Source organism: Musca domestica, unplaced genomic scaffold (genome assembly GCF_030504385.1).
Source record: "Musca domestica strain aabys unplaced genomic scaffold, Musca_domestica.polishedcontigs.V.1.1 4, whole genome shotgun sequence".
Taxonomy (NCBI): domain Eukaryota; kingdom Metazoa; phylum Arthropoda; class Insecta; order Diptera; family Muscidae; genus Musca; species Musca domestica.
In genome coordinates this window covers 12453535-12470926 of record NW_026712328.1, presented here as the reverse complement: position 1 = coordinate 12470926, position 17392 = coordinate 12453535, and the positions used below count along the sequence as shown (strand labels likewise).

General features: G+C 35.6%; 1 protein-coding gene across 1 annotated transcript; it reads left to right on the top strand.

The window, feature by feature from the left end:
- Positions 1-1646: 1646 nt before the first annotated feature.
- On the top strand, positions 1647-2465 carry LOC131804251 (uncharacterized). Its single transcript, XM_059126832.1, has 2 exons — positions 1647-1841; positions 1909-2465. The coding sequence occupies exons 1-2, from the start codon at positions 1664-1666 to the stop codon at positions 2319-2321; spliced, it is 591 nt and encodes a 196-aa protein (XP_058982815.1). The 5' UTR covers positions 1647-1663; the 3' UTR covers positions 2322-2465.
- The last annotated feature ends 14927 nt before the right edge of the window (positions 2466-17392 follow it).

The following is a 17392-nucleotide window of genomic DNA, read 5'->3' as shown; positions in this document are numbered from 1 at the left end:
TTTAAAAACAAAAATTCTACGAATGAATGCAAGAATATGGGTAATAAAAGTTAGTGCCATAAAATTGTATATTTTGGTAAAAGGTCAAGTTTGTTTTATTATCTTAGGTGGGCCGCTAAATGAAATCAATGAATGGTTTTTATGCAGATTATGTACCTGTTACTTTGTGGTACCGAATAATCCGTGAATGTAGGTGCAAAAAATTAAATATTTTTTAAAGTATGGCTGAGGGTTTAAAATCAGTTTTATGATTTAGCCTTAAATAAAACCAAACATTGTACAGGTACCACATCAAAATATGTGCTGATATCCAGAATATAGTTTGCCACAATTTCGCATCGGAGTACAGGTAGTCTTTTATTATTAAGAACAATATTTGTTACAATATATGCAAAAAAGCCGATATCCTGCTGTTTAGTTCTTCTCAAACGTTCAGCAAATAATTACAAAAATGCCGCGACCTAAAAATATTATTCTTTTAGATATGTTCAATACAAATGAATCAAACGAAGTTGTGTGTAATTTGCAAAGTTGTAAGAACAAGATTTTAAGTGTACATTCCGGAAATATAGGAAGACACTTAAAGAGATCACATCCTGAGCAATATGCAAACTATATTGAACAAAAACGTGCAATGAAATTACAAAATTGTGTTAACGAAGTATTACTGCGAAGAAATGTAAATCCGAGGAACATCGAACTAGCAATAGTGGAACTATTCACCAAAAATGGACGTCCTCTGCATATGGCCGAAGATAGGGCCTTCAAAATTCTTATGGAACCAGTTTTAAGTTTGCTCGGAATTATCGCATTTTCCACAAATATTAAAACGGAAATATCTAATGATTTAAAAGGGACATTGTTTTCTCTTAAGATTGATGTAGCAACCAGGTGGGATTTGAGCATGCTCGGTATAAATGTTCAATACATCAAAAATGGTAAAATCATTGTTAAAACATTGGCAGTAAAAGAGCTGAAATCAAGTCATACCGGTGAATATATAAAATCTATTATATTGGAAGTTCTAAGAGAATATGGTGTTGATGTACGCAACATTTTTACCATTACAACCGACAATGGATCTAACATGTTAAAAACGGTAAAAGTGCTGAATTCGGAGTTACAAATGCTTATGGAAGAGGAATCTCAGGATAGCGAAGAAGAAGTTGATTGTGAAATATCGATTTATGAAATTGAGTCAATCGACTTTAATATATCCTCACACCATATTACTAACATTCGTTGTGGTGCCCATACGCTGCAGCTGTGTGTAAATGATGTCCTAAAACAGCCTACAATAAAAGAAAAAACTGAAAACCTAAGACTCGTAGTGAAAAAACTTCGAAGTAAAACGTATATGAGTATTTTTAAAAATGGGCTCCACAAGAAACCTGTAATTGACTGTAAAACAAGATGGAATTCAACATACAATATGATTGAAAGACTGCTGGAAATAAGAGAAGTTGTAACTACATTAAGCAAGGATAATTCGAAATTATTCATTAGTTCTGCTGACTGGTCTTTCGCAAGTGAATTTGTTGGAATATTTAAACCTATTTACACAGCTACAATGAAACTACAAACTGAACAGCTGTGTTATAGCGAACTATATGTTGTAATAATGGATATTACATTCTAAATAGATGCTTTACCAAATACCGAAATGAAAGTGATACTGAAAGAATCATTGAAGACAAGAATGGATAAACTTTTTGATAACGAACTTTTCAACGCAGCCGTGTATTTGGATCCACGTATTAAAGTCTGTATGACAAGCGAACAGAAAACTAGAGCGCAGATGTACATAGTGTCGTTATATAAGCGAATATACTCAAAAGAAGGTACGTTTGCTATATTAATACCAAAAATACATACATATGTTTTTAACTATTACCCTTATTTCTTCAGATTCTACAACAGACAATACGGCCTGCACAATACTGGATGAAACTCCATCAACAAGTAATGCATGCACACCGAAATCCTTTTCCGATTACCTGCAAACTTTAGATCCTACCACGCCTACACAGAGTTCTTCAAACATTGATAATTTTGAATCCGATCTATCCACTTATGAAAGAAAATATAGATTGCCACTAAATGCAAATGTTTTACAATATTGGGACTCTTCAAACATTATTAGTGGCATTGCGAATATTTTACTGGCAATACCATCAACACAAGTAAGCGTGGAACGCTTATTTTCAGCTATGAAATATATGTTATCCGATCAGCGCAATCGATTGTCACCGTTAAATTTGGAGCATATATTAATGGTAAAAGCCAATGGGATTTTTAATTACCAATTGGGATCAGATTAATGTTCTTACTGGTGTACTTATATTTTTAGTTTATTACATTTCCTTTTTTACTTTCTATTTATATTATGTTTATTATATTTAACTTGTTTAATTAATTCAATTTTTATTAAAAAATACATTTAAGTAATAACAATTAAATACTTATAAATAAATCAGTATTAAGTATGTTTCATTGACATATGACAGTACGTTGTTTTATTTCTTCTTTAATTTCCACTTATACAAAGAGTGATACTAATATCGATATAATATAATTTCCACTTATACAAAGAGTGATACTAATATCGAATTTTGTGTAATTTTGCAAGGTTGGATAATCTTTAATTTCTTTTATTATAATCATTTTATTCATTTGCAATGCTACATACTAAAAAATCAAACCTTTAATATTATTTTCCAAATCATAAAAAAGCGTATTGATGCCAGTACATTTTTTTAATGTGGTACACTACGATTTTTTAGTGCTCCGATTGCGGAACACTACGTTTTTTAGTGCTCCGACTCCGGAACACTACGATTTTTTAGTGCTCCGACTGCGGTACACTACGATTTTTTAGTGCTCCGACTGCGGTACAGTACGATTATAGTTGTGTTCCGGTACAGTATCACTAAAATATTTTTTAGTGGTAGTGTACCGGTACACTACCGCTAAAAAATTTTTTAGTGATACTGTACCGGTACAGTACACTATGTTAGTGTACTGTTTATTTTCGAACGTTGGTAAAAATAGATGTTGGAAATGTGGTCAACGTCATCACACGTTACTACATCGCGATTCATTAAAACCGAATAGTGCGTTTCCGGTTCTGACTCCAAAGGCTTCGTCAAGCGCAGCAAAATCGTTGTTGTCAGCTTCAGCCCCCGTTTTTCGTCCCTCGAAATGTACATCCTCCACATCGGTTGGAGCCACAAATAAAAAATCGGATTTGGTTCGTTCAAAATCACTACACCAAATATCGAAAGATAACTTAATTAAATTTATAAAAACAAATTTATTAAATGGAAATCATAAAAAGAAGTTTAAATTTAAGAAGTAAAAAAGCAGTAAGTTCGGCCGGGCCGAACTTTGAATACCCTCCACCATTTGGAACGAATTAGAAAATTTTCAAAAAAATTAAATCCAATAAAAATTCTTTTAAAATCTATAAAATATCTAATATAGGAAGGTGCCGATATATGGGGGGATATACGATATTGTGGACCTATAAAGACAAATCTATGTCTGCGTGTAAAGTACTCACAAGGAACTCCTTGTGTGGATTTTTAGACAATTCCGTTGAAAAATGTGGGTAAAATCATCAAAATACCGAATATCGGGGGTACCGTTACATGGGGGCTATACGATATTGTGGACCTATATATATGATTCTCTGCCGAGGTATAAAGTACCCACAAGGAACTCCTTGTGTGGATTTTTAGACAATTCCGTTGAAAAATGTGGGTAAAATCATCAAAATACCGAATATCGGGGGTACCGTTACATGGGGGCTATACGATATTGTGGACCTATATAGATAATTCTCTGCCTAGGTATAAAGTACCCACAACTAACTCCTTGTGTGGATTTTCAGACAATTCCGTTGAAAAATGTGGATAAAATCATCAAAATACCGAATATCGGGGGGTACCGTTATATGGGGGCTATACGATATTGTGGACCTATATTAATAAGTCTCTGCCGAAGTATAAAGTACCCACAAGGAACTCCTTGTGTGGATATTCAGACAATTCCGTTGAAAAATGTGGATAACATCATCAAAATACCGAATAGCGGGGGGTACCGTTACATGGGGGCTATACGATATCGTGGACCTATATGGACAATTCTCTACCGAGGTATAAAGTACCCACAAGGAACTCCTTGTGTGGATTTTCAGACAATTCCGTTGAAAAATATGGCTAAAATCATCAAAATGCCGAATACCGGGGGGTACCGTTATATGGAGGCTATGCGATATTGTGGACCTATATAGATAATTCTCTGCCGAGGTATAAAGTACCCACAAGGAACTACTTGTGTGGATTTTCAAACAATTCCATTGAAAAATGTGGCTAACATCATCAAAATACCGAATATCGGGGGTACCGTTATATGGGGGCTATACGATATCGTGGACCGATATAGCCCATCTTCGAACTTGACCTGCCTGCAGACAAAAGAGAGATCTGTGCAAAGTTTTAGCTTCCGATCTTAATTCGTTTAGACTGTAGCGTGATTACAACAGACGGACATACGGACGGACAGTGCTAAATCGTCTTAGAATTTTACGCTGATCAAGAATATATATACTTTGTTGGGTCTAAAATGATTATTTCGATGAGTTACAAACGGAATGACGAACTTAATATACCCTCCATACCTTTTTTGGTGGAGGGTATAAAACAATGCTGTAAAACGTCCTTCACGTAAAATCGGTCCCTCGACAGCTGCCGGTTTATATATCGACATTGGCACAGGGTCTCAATTGGAACCCCCCTCGAATATCGTTTCGGGAAACACGTAGCTCGATTGAAGTCCGAATCTGTAACTGCAGGTTCATCTGCGGCTTCAAAATATTACATTTCGTGTACTAATATAGCTTGATTGAAGTCCGAATATGTTACTGCATATTCATCTGCGGGTTCATATTACCGTTGTAGCGGAGATGGATCCCGAATTTGTTCCTGCAGATTCATTTGCGTTTCCATTCCCTACATTTTGTTCGCAAAAAAGCTCACACTGCACTATGCATTCAGTACCTACCATCGGAACTAAATTAGATTAAGTTTATTGTGTTGAAACATGCTTTGATGTTTCAAGGGGGTCGGCATGTTTAATTTAGAATTGCATTAAATATTGTTTTTTTATTGACCCCTGGTTTGGTCCTTAATTATTCGTTAAAATTTACGCGCTACGGTTTATTGCAACCTTGTGCTAGCGCCTTTGACGTTCTAACGAGTAATTAGTTGTCACTTGTTTTGCCGCCTCCTTTAGACATCACTCGGACAGACAACACCGGCAATATCGTTTGCAGCACATATCGTTGTGCATGGAAGGGCATATTGTTGCTACAGGTAATATTGTTACCCTCTAACCAAACTAAGAATAAATAGTTACATATATTAAGAAAAACTCTTGTGTTTTATTTCTTTTTATTTTTCCCCCCTACGGTCCACTGTTCGACGCATTCGGCGTTTTACTCCCATCGGCGGAGCCCCTCTGATCTAAACATTTGTGGTCCTTCGAGCCGGAGCATAGATTAAAAACTAGCGTTAAACTTTACGAGAGCATCCGAAGCTCTGATAAACATATCAATTGGAGTCAAAGGCATTTTGAAAGTTTTTTACCAAGTCTCTATTGCAATAAGTAAGAGAAAAACAACTGAAGCACAATTTGCTATAAAAAATAGCCAAAAACCAATTCTACTTCGCACAATATAAAATAAATAAAAACACACAATAGTGGGGTTAGTTTTATAATATAAAATAAGGCAAAAGCCAGGCTTTATTAATAATAAATAAATAGGGTTTGGTAAACAATATTACCTTTTTGCACAATAGCGGGGAGAGCCTTCGTTCGTATCGACGCGATAGAAGAAGAGAGTGTTTAACAACAAAACAACGATCCCAACATAAAGTAAGTCGGCGTTGGCGCCATTCGCCACTCGTTGAAATCTGTTGACATTGACAGATTTCAACGATGTTAATCATTTACAAATAATTAGATGTTAACCCATTGTTAACGTTGCAAAACAATAATTTTCAATCTAAATTAAACATGCCGCACACCTTGCAACATATTGGGATGTTGTACGTTTGCTATATTAATACCAAAAATACATACATATGTTTTTAACTATTACCCTTATTTCTTCAGATTCTACAACAGACAATACGGCCTGCACAATACTGGATGAAACTCCATCAACAAGTAATGCATGCACACCGAAATCCTTTTCCGATTACCTGCAAACTTTAGATCCTACCACGCCTACACAGAGTTCTTCAAACATTGATAATTTTGAATCCGATCTATCCACTTATGAAAGAAAATCTAGATTGCCACTAAATGCAAATGTTTTACAATATTGGGACTCTTCAAACATTATTAGTGGCATTGCGAATATTTTACTGGCAATACCATCAACACAAGTAAGCGTGGAACGCTTATTTTCAGCTATGAAATATATGTTATCCGATCAGCGCAATCGATTGTCACCGTTAAATTTGGAGCATATATTAATGGTAAAAGCCAATGGGATTTTTAATTACCAATTGGGATCAGATTAATGTTCTTACTGGTGTACTTATATTTTTAGTTTATTACATTTCCTTTTTTACTTTCTATTTATATTATGTTTATTATATTTAACTTGTTTAATTAATTCAATTTTTATTAAAAAATACATTTAAGTAATAACAATTAAATACTTATAAATAAATCAGTATTAAGTATGTTTCATTGACATATGACAGTACGTTGTTTTATTTCTTCTTTAATTTCCACTTATACAAAGAGTGATACTAATATCGATATAATATAATTTCCACTTATACAAAGAGTGATACTAATATCGAATTTTGTGTAATTTTGCAAGGTTGGATAATCTTTAATTTCTTTTATTATAATCATTTTATTCATTTGCAATGCTACATACTAAAAAAACAAACCTTTAATATTATTTTCCAAATCATAAAAAAGCGTATTGATGCCAGTACATTTTTTTAATGTGGTACACTACGATTTTTTAGTGCTCCGATTGCGGAACACTACGTTTTTTAGTGCTCCGACTCCGGAACACTACGATTTTTTAGTGCTCCGACTGCGGTACAGTACGATTATCGTTGTGTTCCGGTACAGTATCACTAAAATATTTTTTAGTGGTAGTGTACCGGTACACTACCGCTAAAAAATTTTTTAGTGATACTGTACCGGTACAGTACACTATGTTAGTGTACTGTTTATTTTCGAACGCTGGTAAAATAGATGTTGGAAATGTGGTCAACGTCATCACACGTTACTACATCGCGATTCATTAAAACCGAATAGTGCGTTTCCGGTTCTGACTCCAAAGGCTTCGTCAAGCGCAGCAAAATCGTTGTTGTCAGCTTCAGCCCCCGTTTTTCGTCCCTCGAAATGTACATCCTCCACATCGGTTGGAGCCACAAATAAAAAATCGGATTTGGTTCGTTCAAAATCACTACACCAAATATCGAAAGATAACTTAATTAAATTTATAAAAACAAATTTATTAAATGGAAATCATAAAAAGAAGTTTAAATTTAACAAGTAAAAAAGCAGTAAGTTCGGCCGGGCCGAACTTTGAATACCCTCCACCATTTGGAACGAATTAGAAAATTTTCAAAAAAATTAAATCCAATAAAAATTCTTTTAAAATCTATAAAATATCTAATATAGGAAGGTGCCGATATATGGGGGGATATACGATATTGTGGACCTATAAAGACAAATCTATGTCTGCGTGTAAAGTACTCACAAGGAACTCCTTGTTTGGATTTTCAGATAATTCCATTGGAAAAAGTGGCTAAAATCATCAAAATACCGAATATAGGGGAGTACCGTTATATGGGGGCTATACGATATTGTGGACCTATATATATGATTCTCTGCCTAGGTATAAAGTACCCACAACTAACTCCTTGTGTGGATTTTCAGACAATTCCGTTGAAAAATGTGGATAAAATCATCAAAATACCGAATATCGGGGGGTACCGTTATATGGGGGCTATACGATATTGTGGACCTATATTAATAAGTCTCTGCCGAAGTATAAAGTACCCACAAGGAACTCCTTGTGTGGATATTCAGACAATTCCGTTGAAAAATGTGGATAACATCATCAAAATACCGAATAGCGGGGGGTACCGTTACATGGGGGCTATACGATATCGTGGACCTATATGGACAATTCTCTACCGAGGTATAAAGTACCCACAAGGAACTCCTTGTGTGGATTTTCAGACAATTCCGTTGAAAAATGTGGGTAAAATCATCAAAATACCGAATATCGGGGGTACCGTTATATGGGGGCTGTACGATATTGTGGACCTATATAGATAATTCTCTGCAGAGGTATAAAGTACCCACAAGGTACTCCTTGTGTGGATTTTAAGACAATTCCATTGAAAAATATGGCTAAAATCATCAAAATGCCGAATACCGGGGGTACCGTTATATGGAGGCTATACGATATTGTGGACCTATATAGATAATTCTCTGCCGAGGTATAAAGTACCCACAAGGAACTACTTGTGTGGATTTTCAAACAATTCCATTGAAAAATGTGGCTAACATCATCAAAATACCGAATATCGGGGGTACCGTTATATGGGGGCTATACGATATCGTGGACCGATATAGCCCATCTTCGAACTTGACCTGCCTGCAGACAAAAGAGAGATCTGTGCAAAGTTTTAGCTTCCGATCTTAATTCGTTTAGACTGTAGCGTGATTACAACAGACGGACAGGGCTAAATCGTCTTAGAATTTTACGCTGATCAAGAATATATATACTTTGTTGGGTCTAAAATGATTATTTCGATGAGTTACAAACGGAATGACGAACTTAATATACCCTCCATACCTTTTTTGGTGGAGGGTATAAAAACAATGCTGTAAAACGTCCTTCACGTAAAATCGGTCCCTCGACAGCTGCCGGTTTATATATCGACATTGGCACAGGGTCTCAATTGGAACCCCCCTCGAATATCGTTTCGGGAAACACGTAGCTCGATTGAAGTCCGAATCTGTAACTGCAGGTTCATCTGCGGCTTCAAAATATTACATTTCGTGTACTAATATAGCTTGATTGAAGTCCGAATATGTTACTGCATATTCATCTGCGGGTTCATATTATCGTTGTAGCGGAGATGGATCCCGAATTTGTTCCTGCAGATTCATTTGCGTTTCCATTCCCTACATTTTGTTCGCAAAAAAGCTCACACTGCACTATGCATTCAGTACCTACCATCGGAACTAAATTAGATTAAGTTTATTGTGTTGAAACATGCTTTGATGTTTCAAGGGGGTCGGCATGTTTAATTTAGAATTGCATTAAATATTGTTTTTTTATTGACCCCTGGTTTGGTCCTTAATTATTCGTTAAAATTTACGCGCTACGGTTTATTGCAACCTTGTGCTAGCGCCTTTGACATTCTAACGAGTAATTAGTTGTCACTTGTTTTGCCGCCTCCTTTAGACATCACTCGGACAGACAACACCGGCAATATCGTTTGCAGCACATATCGTTGTGCATGGAAGGGCATATTGTTGCTACAGGTAATATTGTTACCCTCTAACCAAACTAAGAATAAATAGTTACATATATTAAGAAAAACTCTTGTGTTTTATTTCTTTTTATTTTTCCCCCCTACGGTCCACTGTTCGACGCATTCGGCGTTTTACTCCCATCGGCGGAGCCCCTCTGATCTAAACATTTGTGGTCCTTCGAGCCGGAGCATAGATTAAAAACTAGCGTTAAACTTTACGAGAGCATCCGAAGCTCTGATAAACATATCAATTGGAGTCAAAGGCATTTTGAAAGTTTTTTACCAAGTCTCTATTGCAATAAGTAAGAGAAAAACAACTGAAGCACAATTTGCTATAAAAAATAGCCAAAAACCAATTCTACTTCGCACAATATAAAATAAATAAAAACACACAATAGTGGGGTTAGTTTTATAATATAAAATAAGGCAAAAGCCAGGCTTTATTAATAATAAATAAATAGGGTTTGGTAAACAATATTACCTTTTTGCACAATAGCGGGGAGAGCCTTCGTTCGTATCGACGCGATAGAAGAAGAGAGTGTTTAACAACAAAACAACGATCCCAACATAAAGTAAGTCGGCGTTGGCGCCATTCGCCACTCGTTGAAATCTGTTGACATTGACAGATTTCAACGATGTTAATCATTTACAAATAATTAGATGTTAACCCATTGTTAACGTTGCAAAACAATAATTTTCAATCTAAATTAAACATGCCGCACACCTTGCAACATATTGGGATGTTGTACGTTTGCTATATTAATACCAAAAATACATACATATGTTTTTAACTATTACCCTTATTTCTTCAGATTCTACAACAGACAATACGGCCTGCACAATACTGGATGAAACTCCATCAACAAGTAATGCATGCACACCGAAATCCTTTTCCGATTACCTGCAAACTTTAGATCCTACCACGCCTACACAGAGTTCTTCAAACATTGATAATTTTGAATCCGATCTATCCACTTATGAAAGAAAATCTAGATTGCCACTAAATGCAAATGTTTTACAATATTGGGACTCTTCAAACATTATTAGTGGCATTGCGAATATTTTACTGGCAATACCATCAACACAAGTAAGCGTGGAACGCTTATTTTCAGCTATGAAATATATGTTATCCGATCAGCGCAATCGATTGTCACCGTTAAATTTGGAGCATATATTAATGGTAAAAGCCAATGGGATTTTTAATTACCAATTGGGATCAGATTAATGTTCTTACTGGTGTACTTATATTTTTAGTTTATTACATTTCCTTTTTTACTTTCTTATATTTATGTATGTTTATTATATTTAACTTGTTTAATTAATTCAATTTTTATTAAAAAATACATTTAAGTAATAACAATTAAATACTTATAAATAAATCAGTATTAAGTATGTTTCATTGACATATGACAGTACGTTGTTTTATTTCTTCTTTAATTTCCACTTATACAAAGAGTGATACTAATATCGATATAATATAATTTCCACTTATACAAAGAGTGATACTAATATCGAATTTTGTGTAATTTTGCAAGGTTGGATAATCTTTAATTTCTTTTATTATAATCATTTTATTCATTTGCAATGCTACATACTAAAAAATCAAACCTTTAATATTATTTTCCAAATCATAAAAAAGCGTATTGATGCCAGTACATTTTTTTAATGTGGTACACTACGATTTTTTAGTGCTCCGATTGCGGAACACTACGTTTTTTAGTGCTCCGACTCCGGAACACTACGATTTTTTAGTGCTCCGACTGCGGTACAGTACGATTATCGTTGTGTTCCGGTACAGTATCACTAAAATATTTTTTAGTGGTAGTGTACCGGTACACTACCGCTAAAAAATTTTTTAGTGATACTGTACCGGTACAGTACACTATGTTAGTGTACTGTTTATTTTCGAACGCTGGTAAAAATAGATGTTGGAAATGTGGTCAACGTCATCACACGTTACTACATCGCGATTCATTAAAACCGAATAGTGCGTTTCCGGTTCTGACTCCAAAGGCTTCGTCAAGCGCAGCAAAATCGTTGTTGTCAGCTTCAGCCCCCGTTTTTCGTCCCTCGAAATGTACATCCTCCACATCGGTTGGAGCCACAAATAAAAAATCGGATTTGGTTCGTTCAAAATCACTACACCAAATATCGAAAGATAACTTAATTAAATTTATAAAAACAAATTTATTAAATGGAAATCATAAAAAGAAGTTTAAATTTAACAAGTAAAAAAGCAGTAAGTTCGGCCGGGCCGAACTTTGAATACCCTCCACCATTTGGAACGAATTAGAAAATTTTCAAAAAAATTAAATCCAATAAAAATTCTTTTAAAATCTATAAAATATCTAATATAGGAAGGTGCCGATATATGGGGGGATATACGATATTGTGGACCTATAAAGACAAATCTATGTCTGCGTGTAAAGTACTCACAAGGAACTCCTTGTTTGGATTTTCAGATAATTCCATTGGAAAAAGTGGCTAAAATCATCAAAATACCGAATATAGGGGAGTACCGTTATATGGGGGCTATACGATATTGTGGACCTATATATATGATTCTCTGCCTAGGTATAAAGTACCCACAACTAACTCCTTGTGTGGATTTTCAGACAATTCCGTTGAAAAATGTGGATAAAATCATCAAAATACCGAATATCGGGGGGTACCGTTATATGGGGGCTATACGATATTGTGGACCTATATTAATAAGTCTCTGCCGAAGTATAAAGTACCCACAAGGAACTCCTTGTGTGGATATTCAGACAATTCCGTTGAAAAATGTGGATAACATCATCAAATACCGAATAGCGGGGGGTACCGTTACATGGGGGCTATACGATATCGTGGACCTATATGGACAATTCTCTACCGAGGTATAAAGTACCCACAAGGAACTCCTTGTGTGGATTTTCAGACAATTCCGTTGAAAAATGTGGGTAAAATCATCAAAATACCGAATATCGGGGGTACCGTTATATGGGGGCTGTACGATATTGTGGACCTATATAGATAATTCTCTGCAGAGGTATAAAGTACCCACAAGGTACTCCTTGTGTGGATTTTAAGACAATTCCATTGAAAAATATGGCTAAAATCATCAAAATGCCGAATACCGGGGGTACCGTTATATGGAGGCTATACGATATTGTGGACCTATATAGATAATTCTCTGCCGAGGTATAAAGTACCCACAAGGAACTACTTGTGTGGATTTTCAAACAATTCCATTGAAAAATGTGGCTAACATCATCAAAATACCGAATATCGGGGGTACCGTTATATGGGGGCTATACGATATCGTGGACCGATATAGCCCATCTTCGAACTTGACCTGCCTGCAGACAAAAGAGAGATCTGTGCAAAGTTTTAGCTTCCGATCTTAATTCGTTTAGACTGTAGCGTGATTACAACAGACGGACATACGGACGGACAGGGCTAAATCGTCTTAGAATTTTACGCTGATCAAGAATATATACTTTGTTGGGTCTAAAATGATTATTTCGATGAGTTACAAACGGAATGACGAACTTAATATACCCTCCATACCTTTTTTGGTGGAGGGTATAAAAACAATGCTGTAAAACGTCCTTCACGTAAAATCGGTCCCTCGACAGCTGCCGGTTTATATATCGACATTGGCACAGGGTCTCAATTGGAACCCCCCTCGAATATCGTTTCGGGAAACACGTAGCTCGATTGAAGTCCGAATCTGTAACTGCAGGTTCATCTGCGGCTTCAAAATATTACATTTCGTGTACTAATATAGCTTGATTGAAGTCCGAATATGTTACTGCATATTCATCTGCGGGTTCATATTATCGTTGTAGCGGAGATGGATCCCGAATTTGTTCCTGCAGATTCATTTGCGTTTCCATTCCCTACATTTTGTTCGCAAAAAAGCTCACACTGCACTATGCATTCAGTACCTACCATCGGAACTAAATTAGATTAAGTTTATTGTGTTGAAACATGCTTTGATGTTTCAAGGGGGTCGGCATGTTTAATTTAGAATTGCATTAAATATTGTTTTTTTATTGACCCCTGGTTTGGTCCTTAATTATTCGTTAAAATTTACGCGCTACGGTTTATTGCAACCTTGTGCTAGCGCCTTTGACATTCTAACGAGTAATTAGTTGTCACTTGTTTTGCCGCCTCCTTTAGACATCACTCGGACAGACAACACCGGCAATATCGTTTGCAGCACATATCGTTGTGCATGGAAGGGCATATTGTTGCTACAGGTAATATTGTTACCCTCTAACCAAACTAAGAATAAATAGTTACATATATTAAGAAAAACTCTTGTGTTTTATTTCTTTTTATTTTCCCCCCTACGGTCCACTGTTCGACGCATTCGGCGTTTTACTCCCATCGGCGGAGCCCCTCTGATCTAAACATTTGTGGTCCTTCGAGCCGGAGCATAGATTAAAAACTAGCGTTAAACTTTACGAGAGCATCCGAAGCTCTGATAAACATATCAATTGGAGTCAAAGGCATTTTGAAAGTTTTTTACCAAGTCTCTATTGCAATAAGTAAGAGAAAAACAACTAAAGCACAATTTGCTATAAAAAATAGCCAAAAACCAATTCTACTTCGCACAATATAAAATAAATAAAAACACACAATAGTGGGGTTAGTTTTATAATATAAAATAAGGCAAAAGCCAGGCTTTATTAATAATAAATAAATAGGGTTTGGTAAACAATATTACCTTTTTGCACAATAGCGGGGAGAGCCTTCGTTCGTATCGACGCGATAGAAGAAGAGAGTGTTTAACAACAAAACAACGATCCCAACATAAAGTAAGTCGGCGTTGGCGCCATTCGCCACTCGTTGAAATCTGTTGACATTGACAGATTTCAACGATGTTAATCATTTACAAATAATTAGATGTTAACCCATTGTTAACGTTGCAAAACAATAATTTTCAATCTAAATTAAACATGCCGCACACCTTGCAACATATTGGGATGTTGTACGTTTGCTATATTAATACCAAAAATACATACATATGTTTTTAACTATTACCCTTATTTCTTCAGATTCTACAACAGACAATACGGCCTGCACAATACTGGATGAAACTCCATCAACAAGTAATGCATGCACACCGAAATCCTTTTCCGATTACCTGCAAACTTTAGATCCTACCACGCCTACACAGAGTTCTTCAAACATTGATAATTTTGAATCCGATCTATCCACTTATGAAAGAAAATCTAGATTGCCACTAAATGCAAATGTTTTACAATATTGGGACTCTTCAAACATTATTAGTGGCATTGCGAATATTTTACTGGCAATACCATCAACACAAGTAAGCGTGGAACGCTTATTTTCAGCTATGAAATATATGTTATCCGATCAGCGCAATCGATTGTCACCGTTAAATTTGGAGCATATATTAATGGTAAAAGCCAATGGGATTTTTAATTACCAATTGGGATCAGATTAATGTTCTTACTGGTGTACTTATATTTTTAGTTTATTACATTTCCTTTTTTACTTTCTATTTATATTATGTTTATTATATTTAACTTGTTTAATTAATTCAATTTTTATTAAAAATACATTTAAGTAATAACAATTAAATACTTATAAATAAATCAGTATTAAGTATGTTTCATTGACATATGACAGTACGTTGTTTTATTTCTTCTTTAATTTCCACTTATACAAAGAGTGATACTAATATCGATATAATATAATTTCCACTTATACAAAGAGTGATACTAATATCGAATTTTGTGTAATTTTGCAAGGTTGGATAATCTTTAATTTCTTTTATTATAATCATATTATTCATTTGCAATGCTACATACTAAAAAATCAAACCTTTAATATTATTTTCCAAATCATAAAAAAAGCGTATTGATGCCAGTACATTTTTTTAATGTGGTACACTACGATTTTTTAGTGCTCCGATTGCGGAACACTACGTTTTTTAGTGCTCCGACTCCGGAACACTACGATTTTTTAGTGCTCCGACTGCGGTACACTACGATTTTTTAGTGCTCCGACTGCGGTACAGTACGATTATCGTTGTGTTCCGGTACAGTATCACTAAAATATTTTTTAGTGGTAGTGTACCGGTACACTACCGCTAAAAAATTTTTTAGTGATACTGTACCGGTACAGTACACTATGTTAGTGTACTGTTTATTTTCGAACGCTGGTAAAAATAGATGTTGGAAATGTGGTCAACGTCATCACACGTTACTACATCGCGATTCATTAAAACCGAATAGTGCGTTTCCGGTTCTGACTCCAAAGGCTTCGTCAAGCGCAGCAAAATCGTTGTTGTCAGCTTCAGCCCCCGTTTTTCGTCCCTCGAAATGTACATCCTCCACATCGGTTGGAGCCACAAATAAAAAATCGGATTTGGTTCGTTCAAAATCACTACACCAAATATCGAAAGATAACTTAATTAAATTTATAAAAACAAATTTATTAAATGGAAATCATAAAAGAAGTTTAAATTTAACAAGTAAAAAAGCAGTAAGTTCGGCCGGGCCGAACTTTGAATACCCTCCACCATTTGGAACGAATTAGAAAATTTTCAAAAAAATTAAATCCAATAAAAATTCTTTTAAAATCTATAAAATATCTAATATAGGAAGGTGCCGATATATGGGGGGATATACGATATTGTGGACCTATAAAGACAAATCTATGTCTGCGTGTAAAGTACTCACAAGGAACTCCTTGTTTGGATTTTCAGATAATTCCATTGGAAAAAGTGGCTAAAATCATCAAAATACCGAATATAGGGGAGTACCGTTATATGGGGGCTATACGATATTGTGGACCTATATATATGATTCTCTGCCGAGGTATAAAGTACCCACAAGGAACTCCTTGTGTGGATTTTTAGACAATTCCGTTGAAAAATGTGGGTAAAATCATCAAAATACCGAATATCGGGGGTACCGTTACATGGGGGCTATACGATATTGTGGACCTATATAGATAATTCTCTGCCTAGGTATAAAGTACCCACAACTAACTCCTTGTGTGGATTTTCAGACAATTCCGTTGAAAAATGTGGATAAAATCATCAAAATACCGAATATCGGGGGGTACCGTTATATGGGGGCTATACGATATTGTGGACCTATATTAATAAGTCTCTGCCGAAGTATAAAGTACCCACAAGGAACTCCTTGTGTGGATATTCAGACAATTCCGTTGAAAAATGTGGATAACATCATCAAAATACCGAATAGCGGGGGGTACCGTTACATGGGGGCTATACGATATCGTGGACCTATATGGACAATTCTCTACCGAGGTATAAAGTACCCACAAGGAACTCCTTGTGTGGATTTTCAGACAATTCCGTTGAAAAATGTGGGTAAAATCATCAAAATACCGAATATCGGGGGTACCGTTATATGGGGGCTGTACGATATTGTGGACCTATATAGATAATTCTCTGCAGAGGTATAAAGTACCCACAAGGTACTCCTTGTGTGGATTTTAAGACAATTCCATTGAAAAATATGGCTAAAATCATCAAAATGCCGAATACCGGGGGTACCGTTATATGGAGGCTATACGATATTGTGGACCTATATAGATAATTCTCTGCCGAGGTATAAAGTACCCACAAGGAACTACTTGTGTGGATTTTCAAACAATTCCATTGAAAAATGTGGCTAACATCATCAAAATACCGAATATCGGGGGTACCGTTATATGGGGGCTATACGATATCGTGGACCGATATAGCCCATCTTCGAACTTGACCTGCCTGCAGACAAAAGAGAGATCTGTGCAAAGTTTTAGCTTCCGAT